Source organism: Hemitrygon akajei, chromosome 25 (assembly GCF_048418815.1).
Source record: "Hemitrygon akajei chromosome 25, sHemAka1.3, whole genome shotgun sequence".
Taxonomy (NCBI): domain Eukaryota; kingdom Metazoa; phylum Chordata; class Chondrichthyes; order Myliobatiformes; family Dasyatidae; genus Hemitrygon; species Hemitrygon akajei.
Window position 1 is genome coordinate 61,842,969 of NC_133148.1, and position 21,436 is coordinate 61,864,404.

The 21,436-nt window shown below is 52.5% G+C and overlaps 1 protein-coding gene across 3 annotated transcripts in view; it reads left to right on the forward strand.

The window, feature by feature from the left end:
- LOC140716646 (exocyst complex component 3-like protein 2) overlaps positions 1–21,436 on the forward strand; it is a 107,218-nt gene that overhangs the window by 43,321 nt on the left and 42,461 nt on the right. For all 3 annotated transcript variants that reach the window (XM_073029481.1, XM_073029479.1, XM_073029480.1), the window contains exons 2-3: positions 14,773–15,292; positions 20,128–20,752. In XM_073029481.1, coding sequence (XP_072885582.1) covers positions 14,776–15,292; positions 20,128–20,752 — 1,142 coding nt within the window. In that variant the 5' untranslated portion in view covers positions 14,773–14,775. The remainder of the gene's footprint in view (positions 1–14,772; positions 15,293–20,127; positions 20,753–21,436) is intronic.

Sequence of the window (21,436 nt, forward strand, 5' to 3'; positions counted from 1 at the left end):
GGGGGTTGTACCCATGGTGAGGGGTTGTACCCATGGTGGGGGAGTTGTACCCATGGTGGGGGGCTGTACCCATGGTGGGGGGTTGTACCCATGGTGGGGGTTTGAGCCCATGGTGTGGGGTTGTACCCATGGTGGGGAGTTGTACCCATGGTGGGGGGTTGTACCCATGGTGAGGGGTTGTACCCATGGTGGGGGGTTGTACCCATGGTGGGGGGGGTTGTGCCCATGGTGGGGGGTTGTACCCATGGTGGGAGGCTGTACCCATGGTGGGGGGTTGTACCCATGGTGGGGGGGGTTGTACCCATGGTGGGGGGTTGTACCCATGGTGAGGGGTTGAGCCCATGGTGGGGGGTTGTACCCATGGTGGGAGGCTGTACCCATGGTGGGGGGTTGTACCCATGGTGAGGGGTTGAGCCCATGGTGGGGGGTTGTACCCATGGTGAGGGGTTGAGCCCATGGTGGGGGGTTGTACCCATGGTGGGAGGCTGTACCCATGGTGGGGGGCTGTACCCATGGTGGGGGGTTGTACCCATGGTGGGGGGTTGTGCCCATGGTGGGGGGTTGTACCCATGGTGAGGGGTTGTACCCATGGTGGGGGGCTGTACCCATGGTGAGGGGTTGTACCCATGGTGGGGGTTTGAGCCCATGGTGAGGGGTTGTACCCATGGTGGGGGGCTGAGCCCATGGTGGGGGGTTGTACCCATGGTGAGGGGTTGTACCCATGGTGGGGGGCTGTACCCATGGTGGGGGTTGTACCCATGGTGAGGGGTTGAGCCTATGGTGGGGGAGTTGTACGCATGGTGGGGGGTTGTACCCATGGTGAGGGGCTGTACCCATGGTGGGGGGCTGTACCCATGGTGGGAGGGCTGTACCCATGGTGAGGGGCTGTACCCATGGTGGGGGGTTGTACCCATGGTGAGGGGCTGTACCCATGGTGGGGGGCTGTACCCATGGTGGGAGGGCTGTACCCATGGTGAGGGGTTGTACCCATGGTGGGGGTTTGAGCCCATGGTGGGGGGTTGTACCCATGGTGGGGGGCTGTACCCATGGTGGGGGGTTGTACCCATGGTGGGGGTTTGAGCCCATGGTGGGGGGTTGTACCCATGGTGGGGGCTGTACCCATGGTGGGGGGCTGTACCCATGGTGAGGGGTTGTACCCATGGTGGGGGTTTGTACCCATGGTGAGGGGTTGTACCCATGGTGGGGGGCTGTACCCATGGTGGGGGGCTGTACCCATGGTGGAGGGTTGTACCCATGGTGAGGGGTTGTACCCATGGTGGGGGGTTGTACCCATGGTGGGGGGCTGTACCCATGGTGGGGGATTGTACCCATGGTGGGGGTTTGAGCCCATGGTGGGGGGTTGTACCCATGGTGGGGGCTGTACCCATGGTGGGGGGCTGTACCCATGGTGAGGGGTTGTACCCATGGTGGGGGTTTGTACCCATGGTGAGAGGTTGTACCCATGGTGGGGGGTTGTACCCATGGTGGGGGTTTGAGCCCATGGTGAGGGGTTGTACCCATGGTGAGGGGTTGTACCCATGGTGGGGAGTTGTACCCATGGTGAGGGGCTGTACCCATGGTGGGGGAGTTGTACCCATGGTGGGGGTTTGAGCCCATGGTGAGGGGTTGTACCCATGGTGGGGGGCTGTACCCATGGTGGGGGGTTGTACCCATGGTGGAGGGTTGTACCCATGGTGAGGGGTTGTACCCATGGTGGGGGGTTGAGCCCATGGTGGGGGGCTGTACCCATGGTGAGGGGTTGTACCCATGGTGGGGGGTTGAGCCCATGGTGGGGGGCTGTACCCATGGTGGGGGTTGTACCCATGGTGGGGGATTGTACCCATGGTGGGGGGCTGTACCCATGGTGGGGGGTTGTACCCATGGTGAGGGGTTGAGCCCATGGTGGGGGGTTGTACCCATGGTGAGGGGTTGTACCCATGGTGGGGGGCTGTACCCATGGTGAGGGGTTGTACCCATGGTGGGGGGCTGTACCCATGGTGGGGGAGTTGTACCCATGGTGAGGGGTTGTACCCATGGTGGGGGGTTGTACCCATGGTGGGGGATTGTACCCATGGTGGGGGGCTGTACCCATGGTGGGGGGTTGTACCCATGGTGAGGGGTTGTACCCATTGTGGGGGGCTGTACCCATGGTGAGGGGTTGAGCCCATGGTGGGGGGTTGTACCCATGGTGAGGGGTTGTACCCATGGTGGGGGGCTGTACCCATGGTGGGGGAGTTGTACCCATGGTGGGGGGCTGTACCCATGGTGGGGGTTGTACCCATGGTGAGGGGTTGTACCCATGGTGGGGGTTTGAGCCCATGGTGGGGGGTTGAGCCCATGGTGAGGGGTTGTACCCATGGTGAGGGGTTGTACCCATGGTGGGGGGTTGTACCCATGGTGAGGGGTTGTACCCATGGTGGGGGGCTGTACCCATGGTGAGGGGCTGTACCCATGGTGGGGGGCTGTACCCATGGTGGGGGGTTGTACCCATGGTGAGGGGCTGTACCCATGGTGGAGGGTTGTACCCATGGTGAGGGGTTGTACCCATGATGGGGGTTTGAGCCCATGGTGGGGGGTTGAGCCCATGGTGAGGGGTTGTACCCATGGTGGGGGGGTTGTACCCATGGTGAGGGGTTGTACCCATGGTGAGGGGCTGTACCCATGGTGGAGGGTTGTACCCATGGTAGGGGGTTGTACCCATGGTGAGGGGTTGTACCCATGGTGGGGGGTTGTACCCATGGTGAGGGGTTGTACCCATGGTGGAGGGTTGTACCCATGGTGAGGGAGTTGTACCCATGGTGAGGGGTTGAGCCCATGGTGGGGGGTTGTACCCATGGTGGGGGGTTGTACCCATGGTGGGGGGCTGTACCCATGGTGGGGGGTTGTACCCATGGTGAGGGGCTGTACCCATGGTGGGGGGTTGTACCCATGGTGGGGGTTTGAGCCCATGGTGAGGGGTTGTACCCATGGTGGGGGTTTGAGCCCATGGTGGGGGGTTGTACCCATGGTGAGGGGTTGTACCCATGGTGGGGGTTTGAGCCCATGGTGAGGGGTTGTGCCCATGGTGGGGGGTTGTACCCATGGTGAGGGGTTGTACCCATGGTGGGGGGCTGTACCCATGGTGGGGGGTTGTACCCATGGTGGGGGTTTGAGCCCATGGTGGGGGGTTGTACCCATGGTGAGGGGTTGTACCCATGGTGGGGGTTTGAGCCCATGGTGAGGGGTTGTACCCATGGTGGGGGGTTGTACCCATGGTGAGGGGTTGTACCCATGGTGGGGGAGTTGTACCCATGGTGGGGGGCTGTACCCATGGTGGGGGGTTGTACCCATGGTGGGGGTTTGAGCCCATGGTGGGGGGTTGTACCCATGGTGGGGAGTTGTACTCATGGTGGGGGGTTGTACCCATGGTGAGGGGTTGTACCCATGGTGGGGGGTTGTACCCATGGTTGGGGGGGTTGTGCCCATGGTGGGGGGTTGTACCCATGGTGGGAGGCTGTACCCATGGTGGGGGGTTGTACCCATGGTGGGGGGGGTTGTACCCATGGTGGGGGGTTGTACCCATGGTGAGGGGTTGAGCCCATGGTGGGGGGTTGTACCCATGGTGGGAGGCTGTACCCATGGTGGGGGGTTGTACCCATGGTGAGGGGTTGAGCCCATGGTGGGGGGTTGTACCCATGGTGAGGGGTTGAGCCCATGGTGGGGGGTTGTACCCATGGTGGGAGGCTGTACCCATGGTGGGGGGCTGTACCCATGGTGGGGGGTTGTACCCATGGTGGGGGGTTGTGCCCATGGTGGGGGGTTGTACCCATGGTGAGGGGTTGTACCCATGGTGGGGGGCTGTACCCATGGTGAGGGGTTGTACCCATGGTGGGGGTTTGAGCCCATGGTGAGGGGTTGTACCCATGGTGGGGGGCTGAGCCCATGGTGGGGGGTTGTACCCATGGTGAGGGGTTGTACCCATGGTGGGGGGCTGTACCCATGGTGGGGGTTGTACCCATGGTGAGGGGTTGAGCCTATGGTGGGGGAGTTGTACCCATGGTGGGGGGTTGTACCCATGGTGAGGGGCTGTACCCATGGTGGGGGGCTGTACCCATGGTGGGAGGGCTGTACCCATGGTGAGGGGCTGTACCCATGGTGGGGGGTTGTACCCATGGTGAGGGGCTGTACCCATGGTGGGGGGCTGTACCCATGGTGGGAGGGCTGTACCCATGGTGAGGGGTTGTACCCATGGTGGGGGTTTGAGCCCATGGTGGGGGGTTGTACCCATGGTGGGGGGCTGTACCCATGGTGGGGGGTTGTACCCATGGTGGGGGTTTGAGCCCATGGTGGGGGGTTGTACCCATGGTGGGGGCTGTACCCATGGTGGGGGCTGTACCCATGGTGAGGGGTTGTACCCATGGTGGGGGTTTGTACCCATGGTGAGGGGTTGTACCCATGGTGGGGGGCTGTACCCATGGTGGGGGGCTGTACCCATGGTGGAGGGTTGTACCCATGGTGAGGGGTTGTACCCATGGTGGGGGGTTGTACCCATGGTGGGGGGCTGTACCCATGGTGGGGGATTGTACCCATGGTGGGGGTTTGAGCCCATGGTGGGGGGTTGTACCCATGGTGGGGGCTGTACCCATGGTGGGGGGCTGTACCCATGGTGAGGGGTTGTACCCATGGTGGGGGTTTGTACCCATGGTGAGAGGTTGTACCCATGGTGGGGGGTTGTACCCATGGTGGGGGTTTGAGCCCATGGTGAGGGGTTGTACCCATGGTGAGGGGTTGTACCCATGGTGGGGAGTTGTACCCATGGTGAGGGGCTGTACCCATGGTGGGGGAGTTGTACCCATGGTGGGGGTTTGAGCCCATGGTGAGGGGTTGTACCCATGGTGGGGGGTTGTACCCATGGTGGGGGTTTGAGCCCATGGTGAGGGGTTGTACCCATGGTGAGGGGTTGTACCCATGGTGGGGGTTTGTACCCATGGTGAGGGGTTGTACCCATGGTGGGGGGCTGTACCCATGGTGGGGGTTTGAGCCCATGGTGAGGGGTTGTACCCATGGTGAGGGGTTGTACCCATGGTGGGGAGTTGTACCCATGGTGAGGGGCTGTACCCATGGTGGGGGAGTTGTACCCATGGTGGGGGTTTGGGCCCATGGTGAGGGGTTGTACCCATGGTGGGGGGTTGTACCCATGGTGGGGGTTTGAGCCCATGGTGAGGGGTTGTACCCATGGTGAGGGGTTGTACCCATGGTGGGGGTTTGTACCCATGGTGAGGGGTTGTACCCATGGTGGGGGGTTGTACCCATGGTGGGGGTTTGAGCCCATGGTGAGGGGTTGTACCCATGGTGGGGGGCTGTACCCATGATGGGGGGTTGTACACATGGTGAGGGGTTGTACCCATGGTGGGGGGCTGTACCCATGGTGGGGGCTGTACCCATGGTGGGGGGCTGTACCCATGGTGGGGGCTGTACCCATGGTGAGGGGTTGTACCCATGGTGGGGGTTTGAGCCCATGGTGAGGGGTTGTACCCATGGTAAGGGGTTGTACCCATGGTGGGGGCTGTACCCATGGTGGGGGGTTGTACCCATGGTGAGGGGGGTTGTACCCATGGTGAGGGGCTGTACCCATGGTGAGGGGTTGTACCCATGGTGAGGGGCTGTACCCATGGTGGGGGGTTGTACCCATGGTGAGGGGTTGTACCCATGGTGGGGGTTTGAGCCCATGGTGGGGGGTTGAGCCCATGGTGAGGGGTTGTACCCATGGTGAGGGGTTGTACCCATGGTGGGGGGTTGTACCCATGGTGAGGGGCTGTACCCATGGTGGAGGGTTGTACCCTTGGTGAGGGGTTGTACCCATGGTGGGGGTTTGCGCCCATGGTGGGGGGTTGTACCCATGGTGGGGTGCTGTTCCCATGGTGGGGGGTTGTACCCATGGTGGGGGTTTGAGCCCATGGTGAGGGGTTGTACCCATGGTGGGGGTTTGAGCCCATGGTGGGGGGTTGTACCCATGGTGAGGGGTTGTACCCATGGTGGGGGGCAGTACCCATGGTGAGGGGTTGTACCCATGGTGGGGGTTTGAGCCCATGGTGAGGGGTTGTACCCATGGTGGGGGTTTGAGCCCATGGTGGGGGGTTGTACCCATGGTGGGGGGCTGTACCCATGGTGAGGGGCTGTACCCATGGTGAGGGGTTGTACCCATGGTGGGGGTTTGAGCCCATGGTGGGGGGTTGTACCCATGGTGGGGGTTTGAGCCCATGGTGAGGGGTTGTACCCATGGTGGGGGTTTGAGCCCATGGTGGGGGGTTGTACCCATGGTGAGGGGCTGTACCCATGGTGGAGGGTTGTACCCTTGGTGAGGGGTTGTACCCATGGTGGGGGTTTGAGCCCATGGTGGGGGGTTGTACCCATGGTGGGGTGCTGTTCCCATGGTGGGGGGTTGTACCCATGGTGGGGGTTTGAGCCCATGGTGAGGGGTTGTACCCATGGTGGGGGTTTGAGCCCATGGTGGGGGGTTGTACCCATGGTGAGGGGTTGTACCCATGGTGGGGGGCAGTACCCATGGTGAGGGGTTGTACCCATGGTGGGGGTTTGAGCCCATGGTGGGGGGCTGTACCCATGGTGGGGGTTTGAGCCCATGGTGAGGGGTTGTACCCATGGTGGGGGTTTGAGCCCATGGTGGGGGGTTGTACCCATGGTGGGGGGCTGTACCCATGGTGAGGGGCTGTACCCATGGTGAGGGGTTGTACCCATGGTGGGGGTTTGAGCCCATGGTGGGGGGCTGTACCCATGGTGGGGGTTTGAGCCCATGGTGAGGGGTTGTACCCATGGTGGGGGTTTGAGCCCATGGTGGGGGGTTGTACCCATGGTGAGGGGTTGTACCCATGGTGGGGGTTTGTACCCATGGTGAGGGGTTGTACCCATGGTGGGGGTTTGAGCCCATGGTGGGGGAGTTGTACCCATGGTGGAGGGTTGTGCCCATGGTGTGGAGGGTGTGAATGCAATGATAATGTTCTCGTGTCCCATAGGTGTGAATGTAAAGATATTGCCCCTGTGTCCTATAGGTGTGAATGTAAAGATATTGTCCCTGTGCCCCATAGGTGTGAATGTAAAGATATTGTCCCTGTGTCCCATAGGTGTGAATGTAAAGATATTCTCCCTGTGTCCCATAGGTGTGAATGTAAAGATATTCTCCCTGTGTCCTATAGGTGTTAATGTAAAGATATTGTCCCTGTGTCCCATAGGTGTGAATGTAAAGATATTCTCCCTGTGTCCCATAGGTGTGAATGTAAAGATATTGCCCCTGTGTCCTATAGGTGTGAATGTAAAGATATTGTCCCTGTGTCCCATAGGTGTGAATGTAAAGATATTGTCCCTGTGTCCCATAGGTGTGAATGTAAAGATATTCTCCCTGTGTCCCATAGGTGTGAATGTAAAGATATTCTCCCTGTGTCCTATAGGTGTTAATGTAAAGATATTGTCCCTGTGTCCCATAGGTGTGAATGTAAAGATATTCTCCCTGTGTCCCATAGGTGTGAATGTAAAGATATTCTCCCTGTGTCCCATAGGTGTGAATGTAAAGATATTGTCCCTGTGTCCTATAGGTGTGAATGTAAAGATATTGTCCCTGTGTCCCATAGGTGTGAATGTAAAGATATTGTCCCTGTGTCCCATAGGTGTGAATGTAAAGATATTGTCCCTGTGTCCCATAGGTGTGAATGTAAAGATATTGTCCCTGTGTCCTATAGGTGTTAATGTAAAGATATTGTCCCTGTGTCCCATAGGTGTGAATGTAAATATATTGGCCCTGTGCCCTATAGGTGTGAATGTAAAGATATTGTCCCTATGTCCTATAGGTGTGAATGTAAAGATATTGTCCCTGTGTCCTATAGGTGTGAATGTAAAGATATTGTCCCTCTGTCCCATAGGTGTGAATGTAAAGATATTCTCCCTGTGTCCCATAGGTGTGAATGTAAAGATATTGTCCCTGTGCCCTATAGGTGTGAATGTAAAGATATTGTCCCTGTGTCCCATAGGTGTGAATGTAAAGATATTGTCCCTGTGTCCTATAGGTGTGAATGTAAAGATATTGTCCCTGTGTCCCATAGGTGTGAATGTAAAGATATTGTCCCTGTGTCCTATAGGTGTGAATGTAAAGATATTGTCCCTGTGTCCTATAGGTGTGAATGTAAAGATATTGTCCCTGTGTCCCATAGGTGTGAATGTAAAGATATTGTCCCTGTGTCCTATAGGTGTGAATGTAAAGATATTGTCCCTGTGTCCCATAGGTGTGAATGTAAAGATATTGTCCCTGTGTCCTATAGGTGTGAATGTAAAGATATTGTCCCTGTGTCCCATAGGTGTGAATGTAAAGATATTGTCCCTGTGTCCTATAGGTGTGAATGTAAAGATATTGTCCCTGTGTCCCATAGGTGTGAATGTAAAGATATTGTCCTTGTGTCCTATAGGTGTGAATGTAAAGATATTGTCCCTGTGCCCTATAGGTGTGAATGTAAAGATAATGTCCCCTTGCGAAGCTAGAGTCTAGTGTGAGGTGTTGTATTTGGGAGGAGAAACCAGGGGCAGCCCTTACACATTGAACCTTAGAGCACTGTGGATTGGGGTGGAACAAATGGATCTGCAAATACAGGTAGATAGGGTCATAAAGAGAGCTTTTGCATGTTGGTCTTCATAAATCTAAGTATGAAGTACAGGAGCTGGGGTGTTATGTTGAAGTTGTATAAGAAGCTGTTGAGGCCTAATTTGGAGCATTGTGTGCAGTTCTGATCACATACCTACAGGATAGGGCTGAAAGAGTACAGAGAGAATTTAACAAGGATGTTGCCGGGACCGAGTTGTAGGAAAACAATTAAGACTATATATATTGGAGTGTAGGAGAATGAAGAGATTTGATGAAGGAATACCTAAAAGGCCTCTTTACTGTACTGCTCTGTGACTCTAAAACTCAAGTCCCTTTAAGAAAACAGTCATTATTTCAAGCCAGGTGTCTCTGTGCCTTAAAGGCGGATGTAAGCATGACAGCAATGTCAGAAATTTGATCCCATAGTGAAAGAAATCATGTGATTTCCCAGTGTGGTGAACTGCATATACCTGTCTGGACACGCCCCACCGCTGACTGCTCCTGTGGCTCCTCCCACAGACCCCGGTATAAAGGCGATTGGAGGCACAGACCCTTCCTCAGTCGCCAGGATATCTCTTGCTGCTGATAGTGCTCTCTTCCAGCCAATAAAAGCCTACCTTAACCCATGTCTCAGAGTTATCGATGGTGCATCACCCAGACAGCAGCCAACCCGTCTAAAGCAGATGATGCTTTCAATCCCTTTGTGGAGATAACTTGTCAGCCCACAGAAAACTGACAAACCTGTTTAGCCAAACGAGACCTGAGTACACCGGCTGAATGCTGCAGCAGAAGGTCACCCGGATATGCAGGTTTTCAACAGGGAGTTTTTGAAACACCAAGAGCCAAGATCGTATCACCCTTTTCGTGTCACCCTAATCGCCCAATCTGCATCTTCTGAATCTGTAAAATGTGGGACTGGAGCAGAATGCAGAGTCACAGGCAAATATTTGGAGGGAAAGAGATGAGATAGTGAGAAATAGATCTCACAATCAGATCCCTTCTCCTCCAACATGCAATGAATACCTCAGCCTCGCTGCCCTTTCAACCATCTGGGATGCCAGAGGTGGAACGCACTACCATCTAAACATCCTGCAGCAACCCACTACCCCTGTCCCTCTCACTCCCATTCTCACTTCTCACTACTACTATCAGGTAGGAGGATTAGGAATCTCAGGTCCCTCACTCCTAGGCTCAGGGACAGTTTTACCCTTCAACCATCAGGCTCCTGAACCAGTGTGGATAACTTCACTCATCTCAACACTAACTGATTCCACACATCAGGCTCCTGAACCAGTGTGGGTAACTTCACTCACCCCAACACTGAACCGATTCCACACATCAGGCTCCTGAACCAGTGTGGATAACTTCACTCACCTCAACACTGAACTGATTCCACACATCAGGCTCCTGAACCAGTGTGGATAACTTCACTCACCTCAACACTGAACTGATTCCACACATCAGGCTCCTGAACCAGTGTGGATAACTTCACTCACCTCAACACTGAACTGATTCAACACATCAGGCTCCTGAACCAGTGTGGATAACTTCACTCACCTCAATACTGAACTGATTCCACACATCAGGCTCCTGAACCAGTGTGGATAACTTCACTCACCTCAACACTGAACTGATTCCACACATCAGGCTCCTGAACCAGTGTGGATAACTTCACTCACCTCAACACTGAACTGATTCCACACATCAGGCTCCTGAACCAGTGTGGATAACTTCACTCACCTCAACACTGAACTGATTCCACACATCAGGCTCCTGAACCAGTGTGGATAACTTCACTCACCCCAACTCTGAACTGATCCCACAACATGTGGATTCACTTTCAAGAACTCTACAATGCGTGCTCTCAATGTTATTTGTAAGATTGAGTGTGTGTGTGAGAGAGAGAGAGAGTGTGTGCTGTTGTGAGTGTGTGTGAGAGAGAGAGAGAGTGTGTGCTGTTGTGAGTGTGTGTGTGAGAGAGAGAGAGAGAGTGAGTGTGTGCTGTTGTGAGTGTGTGTGTGAGAGAGTGTTTATGCTGTTGTGAGTGTGTGTGAGAGAGAGAGAGAGAGAGAGAGTGCTGTTGTGAGTGTGTGTGTGAGAGAGAGAGAGAGTGTGTTTATGCTGTTGTGAGTGTGTGTGTGAGAGAGAGAGAGAGAGTGAGTGTGTGCTGTTGTGAGTGTGTGTGAGAGAGAGAGAGTGTTTATGCTGTTGTGAGTGTGTGTGAGAGAGAGAGAGAGAGAGAGTGTGCTGTTGTGAGTGTGTGTGTGAGAGAGAGAGAGAGTGTGTTTATGCTGTTGTGAGTGTGTGTGTGTGTGTGTGAGAGAGAGAGAGAGAGAGAGAGAGAGAGTAAGTGTGTGCTGTTGTGAGTGGCTGGGAGGAATGGGACCTGTGTTGCTGTTGTTTGCATGGTGACGTTTGTCGGCTGTTCCCAACACATCCTTGTGCGCTGGTTGTTAACACAAATTACATTTTTCACTGTAAGGTTCGATGTCCATGTGATAAATAAATTAATCTGAATCTGAGTCTAAAAGCCCCTTAAATGCCACCACCACCCCTGACAACCATTCACCTATCACAGTGTGTAAAAAAAAAGTCCAGCTTCTCCCTTAAACTTTCCTACTCTCCCCTTCAATGCATGTCTTTGACATTTCTACCCTGGGAAAAAGATTCTGCCCGGCCTCTCTGTGCCTCTCATAATTTTGTAAACGCCTCCGCTTCTGACCCTCCAGAGAAAACAGCCCATGTTTGTCCAAACTCTTCCCATAGTTCAGACCCTCTGGTCTAGGTCACCTTGGATTTTCCCAGTCGCTTACTCATCAGACTCTCCCACTTACACCATCGCTGTACTGGTTCCACAACACACAGGCTCACTTCCAACTCATGTTCTCAAACTTACAAAATCTCCACTATTTGTCCTCTTTTGAACATGGCTTTTCTGCCAGTCTTTGCATATGTGTAGTTTTTTCGTAAACTCTATTATATTCCTTTATTTTCCCATAAATACCTGCAGGAAAATGAATCCCAAGCTAGTATAAAGTAACATCACATACTTTGAAAGTGAGTTTTACTTTGACGTGGTAATCTCCCTTTAGAACATAGAATAGTACAGCACAGTACAGGCCCTTCGGCCCACAATGTTGTGCCGACCCTTAAACCCTGCCTCCCATATAACCCCCCACCTTAAATTCCTCCATGTACCTGTCTAGTAGTCTCTTAAACTTCACTAGTGTATCTGCCTCCACCACTGACTCGGGCAGTGCATTCCACACACCAACCACTCTCTGAGTAAAAAACTTTCCTCTAATATCCCCCTTGAACTTCCCTCCCCTTACCTTAAAGCCATGTCCTCTTGTACTGAGCAGTGGTGCCCTGGGGAAGAGGCGCTGGCTGTCCACTCTGTCTATTCCTCTTAATATCTTGTACACCTCTATCATGTCTCCTCTCATCCTCCTTCACTCCAAAGAGTAAAGCCCTAGCTCCCTTAATCTCTGATCATAATCCATACTCTCTAAACCAGGCAGCATCCTGGTAAATCTCCTCTGTACCCTTTCCAATGCTTCCACATCCTTCCTATAGTGAGGCGACCAGAACTGGACACAGGACAAGTGTGGTCTAACTAGAGTTTTATAGAGCTGCTCATTACATCGCGACTCTTAAACTCTATCCCTCGACTTATGAAAGCTAACACCCCATAAGCTTTCTTAACTACCCTATCTACCTGTGAGGCAACTTTCAGGGATCTGTGGACATGTACCCCCAGATCCCTCTGCTCCTCCACACTACCAAGTATCCTGCCATTTACTTTGTACTCTGCCTTGGAGTTTGTCCTTCCATAGTGTACTTGCAATTGGTACTTGGGGGGGATAAGCCCACAGTTATGCACAGTACATAATACTGTATAGTGCATTGGTAAATGCCATGCAACATGTGAAGACATAGTAACCTGTTGCCAGGTTCAGACAGACAGACAGACAGACAGACATACTTTATTGATCCCGAGGGAAATTGGGTTTCGTTACAGCCGCACCAATAGTGTAGAAATATAGCAATATAAAACCATAAATAATTAAATAATAATAAGTTAATCATGCCCAGTGGAAATAAGTCCAGGACCAGCCTATTGGCTCAGGGTGTCTAGGTTCTGGAAAGAGGGGAACACAGTTATGTTATGTAAATATTAACTGGTTGTCAGGTTTTGGAAAGAGGGGAACACAGTTATGTTATGTAAATATTAACTTGTTGTCAGGTTTTGGAAAGAGGGGAACACTTTAGTAGAAGGTCAAGGCCAGGAGATGATAATTTCACTCAGTTTTGCACGAGTTCCCTGTTGCTGAAAACTGGTGATTTCAGCAGAGAGGTGGAGGTAGTGGATGGTTTCAAATTCTTCAGGTGTCCAGTTCAGACAAGCAAGGAGATTGTGTTACTTTGTACCCGTTCTCCTAAAGTGTGCTCCCGCAAGCCTCCATCCCTCACCCAGCCCACCTCGTACGTGGGTGACATCGCTAACACAAATTCATTCATGAAGTGCCCTTAATGTCAAATATATTCCCGGTGTGTTTGTCAGGGTTTCTTGCAGCTCCAGTGCCCTCTGACCTCTGACACGGTCTGTGTGTGGAGTTGGTACTGACCTGCCCAGGTTTCCTCCCTCATCCCAAAATCATGTGGATCAGTAATGCTAGTTTCCCCAGGTGTCGGTGAAGGACAGGAGAATCAGAGAAGAAGATTAGCTTGTTTGCCCCATGGAGCTCGAAACTTCGAAGTGCGTCAATAGCCAACATAATGCGAGGATGTGCTGGGGACAGCCCCCAAGTGTCACTATGCTTCCAGCATCAGCGTAGTGTGCCCACAGCTCACTCACTCCAACCTGTGTGTTTGGAACGTGGGAGGAAACCCACAGGGAGAATGTATACTCATCTGTTGTCGTGCTGCAAAGGAGAATGAAATGTTTGTTACCCAGAGGAGAACATACAAATTCTTACACGAATATGTAAGAATTTGTATTCTTATACAAATTACAAATTCTTTACAGACAGCAGCTCCAGTCTTAGAGTTGGCAGCATTATGCTGGCCTGCTGTTCTAGGTGGGTGCAAGAGGGGGTGAGGGGGAAATACCTGGTTGGATCAGATGAGTGAGATCGCTTTGACAAATCGGCATAGGTTCAATGGCCTCATTCTATGCAATACAAACATAAAGAAGATCTGGCAGTGATCCTGAAGAAAATAACAGTGGAAGAGACCTGCTTTGTGGAGCCACGAGTTTAGGGAGGGCATTCCAACACTCGGGATGCAGGTAGTTGAAGGCATGGCTGGGTAATTGAGATGAGGAGTGCACAGAAGCTGAGGATCAGAGAGACCCGTCACTGAGGGTTGGGAGAGACACGTAGACAAAATGAAGGGACATTAGGATGGACATGCTTCGAGAACAAAACATTGTAGATCACAAGCATGGAAGTATCTGCAGATGCTGGAAGTCCAGGGCGACAAAATGCGAGAGGAACTCGGTAGGTCAGGCAGCATTTATGCAGGGGAATAAATAGTTAATCTTTTGGGCCAACACCTTTCATCAGGACTGGAAAGGGAAGGGAAGGCAAGGTAGGTGATAGGTGAACCCAGGTGAGGCGGGGAAGGTGGGTCCAGGTGAGGGACATTGTAAATCACTGAGTGATGTAAAACTGGATCAATAGGAGGTTCAGGTGAGCACAGTGTGAAAGAAGAGAGTCATAGCAAGATAGGCCCTTCGGCCCATCAAGCCTATGCTAACCGTCAGCCACCATTTTATTCTTGTCAGCTCCCCCTAAATCCCGCCCCACACCTACACACTTACAAAGGTCAGTTACACTGCCACCACCCCAGACGCTGTTGGAATGTGGACGGAAACTGGAGCTCTCCCCGCAGAGAGAACGCGCACCTCCCGTGTAGACACCACTTCCAGAAGCTGGGATCGATCCCGGCTCGACCACGTGGGCCTTTGCATAGGAAACCCACAGGATCAGAGGAAGGATGTGCAAATTCTATATAGATAGCACCTCCCGCGGCCGGGTCCCAGGAACCACGCTCCGGTGGGGAACAGGGAGAACGTGCAGATCTCCACGCAGGCAGTACCCGAGGTGCTGCAGTGTAATGAAACCATCTCTCCTTTTTGTGTGCAGGAGATGCCAGTTCTGAAGAGTAACCTGCTACGGCTCAGCCCCACGAAGCTACACGGGGGGACAGTGAAGCTGCAGAAGGAGTTGATATTGGGCAGAAGGATGAGTGCTGGGACCAATCCTTTCGAGGACGATCTGAGCGACACGTTGAATCCATTTGCAGATGACTTGAAGAATCCCTTCAGCGAGGAGGAGGAGGAGGAGGTAGGGAGGCACACGGAAGGTTCCAACGGGACCCTGCGCTCGAGCAATGGGCTCTCACCAAAGAAGAACGATGACAAGTACGGGTCACTTCTGCGGAGGCTACTACCAAAGGAGAAGAAGGGGAAATCTCCGGCAGAGGAGAAGGGCGGGGAGAGGAAGAACCTCTTCACATCGCCAAACAGCAAGCCGGGCAAGGCGGAACCAGAGGCCAGGCAGAAGTTCCTGAAGCAGGGCAAGGGGAGAGCAGAGACTGGGCAGGAGAAGTCAGCAGGCCAGAAAAGAGCCGACAAGGTGGACAAAGCAAACGAGCCTCTCTCAGGTAGGGGCATTTTATTTTAATTTTTTCAAATTCTGATAAAAATATTTTATTTGTATTTATTCACGACAAACGAGATATACAATTATAAGCTTACAAAAGGCATAGGCAGAGAGGACAGCCAGCACCTTTCCCCAGGACTGGCAATGGCTAACACCACAGGGCATTCTTTAAGGTGAAAGGAGGAGAGTTCGGGGAGATGTCTTTTTCACAGTAAATGTCTGGAGTGCACGGCTAGAGCTGGTGGTTGAGGTGTTTACATTTGGGACATTTACGAGACCTGTGGAGAGGTGTGTGGATAATAGAAAAATGCAGGATGTGTCTTACGAGGAGAGGTTGAGCGAGTAAGGGAGGATGAGAGGTGACGTGATAGAGGTGCACAAGATGATAAGACTGGGCAGCCAGAGCATGTTCCCCAGGGCACTAATGGCTAACTGAAGGGGGCATAATTTTAAGGTGATTGACTAGAGGGATGTCAGAGGTAGGTTTCTTATGCAGAGAGCGAACGCACTGCCGGGGGTGGTAGTAGAGGCATATTAGGGAGATTTAAAAGATTCTTAGACAAGTGGATGAAAGAAAAAATGAGGGTCAAATGGGAGGGAAGCGTTAGATTGATATTAGAGTATTTAAATATTGACTCAACACCACGGGTACTGTGCTGTACCATGTTCTATGCGTTGAGGGGAGTGGAATCGGGGAGGGAAGTTGATGGGAATATGGGGAGAAAAATGGGATTAGTGTAAATGGGTACCTAATAGGTTGAAGAGTCTACATCATGTTATGGACCCTATATTCCTTATGATCACTGTATCCTCACCAAGTTGGCAAATTCAATAAGGAGAGAGGTGTACAGAGGGGCGGAAGTTTGTTTTAATCAGACAGTACTGATGCACCATCAATAACTCACGCCGAGACTTAGGAAGTGAGATTATCGGCTTTTATTGACTGAAGGACAACACTACATCCTGGGGAAAATGAGGGAGAGCAGCAGGCCACAGTCGCCTTTATACAGGGGTCTGTGGGAGGAGCCACAGGGGTAGTCAGCAGGGTCTTGGGAGGAGCCACAGGAGCAGTCAGACAGGTATATCTAGTTCACCACAAGTACATTCCTGCCCTTGTAGGAAAATGGTAATAGACAATAGACAATAGGTGCAGAAGTAGACCATTCGGCCCTTCGAGCCTGCACCGCCATTCTGTGATCATGGCTGATCATCTACAATCAATACCCGGTTCCTGCCTTGTCCCCATATCCCTTGATTCCCCTATCCATAAGATACCTATCTAGCTCCTTCTTGAAAGCATCCAGAGAATTGGCCTCCACTGCCTTCCGAGGCAGTGCATTCCAGACCCCCACAACTCTCTGGGAGAAGAAGTTTTTCCTTAACTCTGTCCTAAATGACCTACCCCTTATTCTCAAACCATGCCCTCTGGTACTGGACTCTCCCAGCATCTGGAACATATTTCCTGCCTCTAGCTTGTCCAATCCCTTAATAATCTTATATGTTGCAATCAGATCCCCTCTCAATCTCCTTAATTCCAGCGTGTACAAGCCCAGTCTCTCTAACCTCTCTGTGTAAGACAGTCCGGACATCCCGGGAATTAACCTCGTGAATCTATAAATGCAGGACTTCTGCTGCAAGATGAGACATTAACAAAAGCAGAAGGTTGCTGTTATAGAAAAACACAGATCACGTGCTGGAAATCTGAAATGCAAACAAAATGCTCAGCACAGTGGAGAGAGAATAACAGTACTGCAGATCTCCGCTCAATTCCTCTGATTTATACATTGTAGAGACAGTCGTTCATCTGCAAATGTATATATCATCGAAGACTCGGTCAAAGATAGAGTTATCTTGGAGCTTTTTGAAGGAAAAGACAGAGAGGGAAGGGGAGAGAGGGGTGGATAGAGGAGAGGAGAGGAGGAGAGAGGAGGGACAGGAAGACGAGGAGAGGGAGAGGGAGACCATGGATCTGCTGTAGGCACGGCGACCAGTGGTGGAAACATTCAAATCAGCAGTGCATAAAGGCCACCTTTGAAGCAGCACTTTACAAAAGCATTGTGCTGCTCTCTGACCTCTTGATTTACGAGGCTCGTTCAGTACTTGGAACTTGTGAAAGAGCAGGGTGGAACAATGCGTGTCGGCAGACCGACGTAAGTGGCTTGTGAGCGGAATGACCCACTTAACACAGGCAGAAAGAGGGGCTGTGGCTTAGTCAGAGTCGTGCAACAGGGAAAGAGGCCGTTCGGCCCACCGAATTTGTGCCGACCATCCACCACCCGTTCGAAGCACTCCCCCTTTCACCTCCCCATGTCCCAGCAACTACCCCTCACCTGCCAACTAGGGGCAATTTAGAGCAGTTGCCAATTAACCTCTTTGGAATGTGGGAGGCAAACGTACGACCAGTCTCAGGAGAGGACAGCGGTTAGTGTAAAGCTTCGCGGCGTCATTCTGCCGCCGTCTGAAAGGAGTTCATGTGTCTCCCTCTGACCACGCCAGTTCCTTCCAGTTTCCAGAATGTACGGTAAAATGCGGACATGCTGTGTTGGCATGGCGACACCCAAGAGCTGATTGTCAGATTATTGACACAACACATTTCACTGTATGGTTCAACGTACATGTGATAAGTACATGTGTTCAAAGTTAATTTGTCTAGTGACACGATACTCAGCGGCCACTTTATCAGCTACAGGAGGAGAACCAGGTATGATCTCACGTTTCAGTAGCCCGTCCGCTTCAAGATTCAACATGCTGTGCATTCAGAGATGCTCTTTCTGCACATCACTGTTGTAATGTGTGATTATTTGAGTTACTGTCAGCTTGAACCAGACTGTCCGTTCTCCTCTGACCTCTCTCATTTTCATTCTGCTGCTCACTTGATGCTTGTTTTCTGCACCGCTCCCTGTAAGCTCTGTTGTGTGTGAAAATCCCAGGAGATTCTGGTCACCTGACTGCAGGAAGGATGTGGAAGCCACAGAAAGGGTGCAGAGGGGATTTACAAGGATGTTGCCTGGATTGGGGAGCATGCCTTATGAGAATAGGTTGAGTGAACTCGGCCTTTTCTCCTTGGAGCGATGGAGGATGAGAGGTGACCTGATAGAGGTGTACAAGATGATGAGAGGCATTGATTGTGTGGATAGTCAGAGGCTTTTTTCCAGGGATGAAATGGTTGCCACAAGAGGACACAGGTTTAAGGAGCTGGGGAGTAGGTACAGTGGTGATGTCAGGGGTAAGTTTTTTACTCAGAGAGTGGTGAGTGCATGGAATGGGCTGCCAGCAACGGTGGTGGAGGTGGATACGATAGGGTCTTTTAAGAGACTTTTGGATGGGTACATGGAGCTTAGAAGAATAGAGGGCTATGGGTAACCCTAGTAATTTCTAAGGTAGGGACATGTTCGGCACAACTTTGTGGGTCGAAGGGCCTGTGTAGTGCTGTAGGTTTTCTATGTTTCTATCAGCAGTTTCTGAAATACTCAAACCGTCCTGCCTGGCACCAACAGTCATTTCACGGTTAAAGTCACTTCTATCACATTTCCTCCCCATTCTGATGTTTGGTCTGAACAACAACTGAACCTCTTGACCGTGTCTGCATGCTTTCATGCAGTGAGTTGCTGCCACATGATTGGCTGATTAGGTATTTGCATTAACGAGCAAATATTCGGGTGTACCTGATAAAGTGGCCTCCGAGTGTATTTCTACATTCTGTTCACAAGCAGTACAGGTACATTCACGTGGTCACAGGGACAGCACACACACACACACGCACACACGCACACGCACGCACGCACGCACACACACACACACACACGCACACGCACACGCACACGCACACGCACACGCGCACACGCACACGCACACACACACTCACACACACACACACGTCCCTGCCAGCTTGTACTCCTGCTCCTCCTCCCCCCCCCACCCACCATTTCTGTTTTATTGGCTTATTATCGTTACGTGTCAATAATAAACTATACAAACTCGAATATCACCCCCCGCCATTCACAAGGAATGCCGCCACAAGACAGCAGCATCCATTCTCAAAACCCCCACCCTGCCCTCTGCTCATGACGAGCGTTGGGCCTCAGGTCCCACACCACCAGCTTCAGGAATAGTTCCTACCCTACAGCCACCGGGTTCCTGAATCAGGGTGGACAACTTCGCTCACCGCAGCACCGAACTGATTTCACAACCTACAAACTCACTTTCGAGGACTGCACCAGCCACATTCTCAGTGTTATTTGCAGCCTGTCTTCTTTTGCACGTTAGTTGCTTGTCAGTACTTGTTTATAGAACACAGACCAGTAGGGCACGGTACAGGCCCTTCGGCCCACAATGTTATGCTGACCTTTTAACCTATTCTAAGATCAATCTTACCTTTCCCTCCTTTTCTAAGCTCAGTCTAACCTATCGTACAGCCATGTGCCTGAGTGCTTTAGATAAATGCCCCTAATATGTCTGTCTAGCAGGGCAGGGGTTTCATGAGGTACTTCAGCACACCAACAGGTGGTTTTAGTTCAACGTTCTATATGGTTGCTGCGGACACCGTGAGCCGCGGAGCCCGTTTCTCTGCAGTGCGATATTAGATTGTGACAGACGTGTCTGATCTATCGCAGGGGTGTAATTGCAGGCCGACTGGGATGGGAACTTACTCAATGTCCCACACGCATTGAAAACGGGGAAGGAGGAGGGTGCCTTGTTCATCTATGTGTAGTTTTTTTTCATTTTATCTCTGTTTTCCCGCAAGACAATGTCTCGAGATAGCATAGACATACGATGATGAATTTGCCTTGACTTGGAAATACCCTCTTTTCCTGTTGCCTGTGCTTTCTCCCTCAGTCCTGGAAATCCTCCAGCTGATCCAGAAGCGGGAGCTAGCGGCGGCAGACAGGCACATCATCGAGCTGGAGGCCGAGTGCGAGCAGCTGAGTCCCCAGACGCCGGAGGGTAAGGACGGCGGGAGGAGGGCCAAGGACGTGGCCCTCCTCTACGAGGAGCTGGAGAGCGAACTGAGCCGCATTGTGGGCGCGTGCCTAACCCAGCCCCCGGACCCCTCACACCTGGGCCAGGTGGCACGCACAATCGAGCAGGAGGAGCAGGCGGACAGGGCCCGGGAGGGAGGAGGGGGTGAAGTCTCGCAGGGCAGAAGGCCCAGGGAGCTGAGGAAGAAGTGGAGGGAGGCCGTGAAGGCGTCAGTGAGCGAGAGGCTGTCGCCAGGCCAGGCGGTGGAGAATGCTTCGGTGGCTCAGCGCCTGAGGAGCCTCAGGGAGCAGACGGTGGCCGACCTGATCTCGGTCCGGAAGAACGTCGCTGCAGGATACCCAAAGGAATACGAGGCCTTCAACGTCTATGTGAGGAGCTACCACGAAGGCGTGTCCTTCTGCCTGTCCGAGGTGGCGCAGAGGGACCTGGAAGTAGAAGAGCTCTACGTCTTCCTCGATTGGTGCCACTGCCTTTATTATAGGTAAGCTCGCTCTGTGAGGGGCCATTGGGAGACAGGGTACCCCATCAAGGGCAGGGTGTATCTCTGGGGTGAGACCATGCTAATGAAATCCAGCTGATTATTCTGTGCTGTCGGCTGTTCACAGGAAGGGATCTGGAGGAGAACCCACAGCTGATAACAAGCACCAAGTCAGGCAGTATCTTTGGAGAGAATTGAACTGTTGACATTTGAGGTTCTCAGCCCCGCATCAGGACTGGGAAGAAGCCAGAATAAGAAAGTGTGGAGAGGACGAGGAGTACAAGCTGGCAGGCGATAGGTGAGGGGTAAGATGGATGGGTGGGATGAAGGGAGGAGGCAGGAGGAGAGAGGTGGGAGAGTAAAGGGATGAGGATGGGACTGGAAAGGAGAGTGGACCATGCCATCCCACACCCACACTTGCTGAGTATAGGCAGAGACTGAAGGTTCAGACCAGGTAGGCACCAGGGTACTTAGAGCTCTCTTTGAGTCGGTGGATCAGACTGTATTCAGGGATTCATCTTCGAGTGCAAATGAACAGGCCACAGTCGACACTGGCTGACCCGTGGGAGCGAGTGTGTGCCTGTGAGAATATGCCGTACATACTCAATCAAAGGTCTTGGATGAACCGGGAGGTTCGCAGTCTGCCAAGGGCTGGATCTGTGGCATTCAAGTCTGGTGATCCCGGAC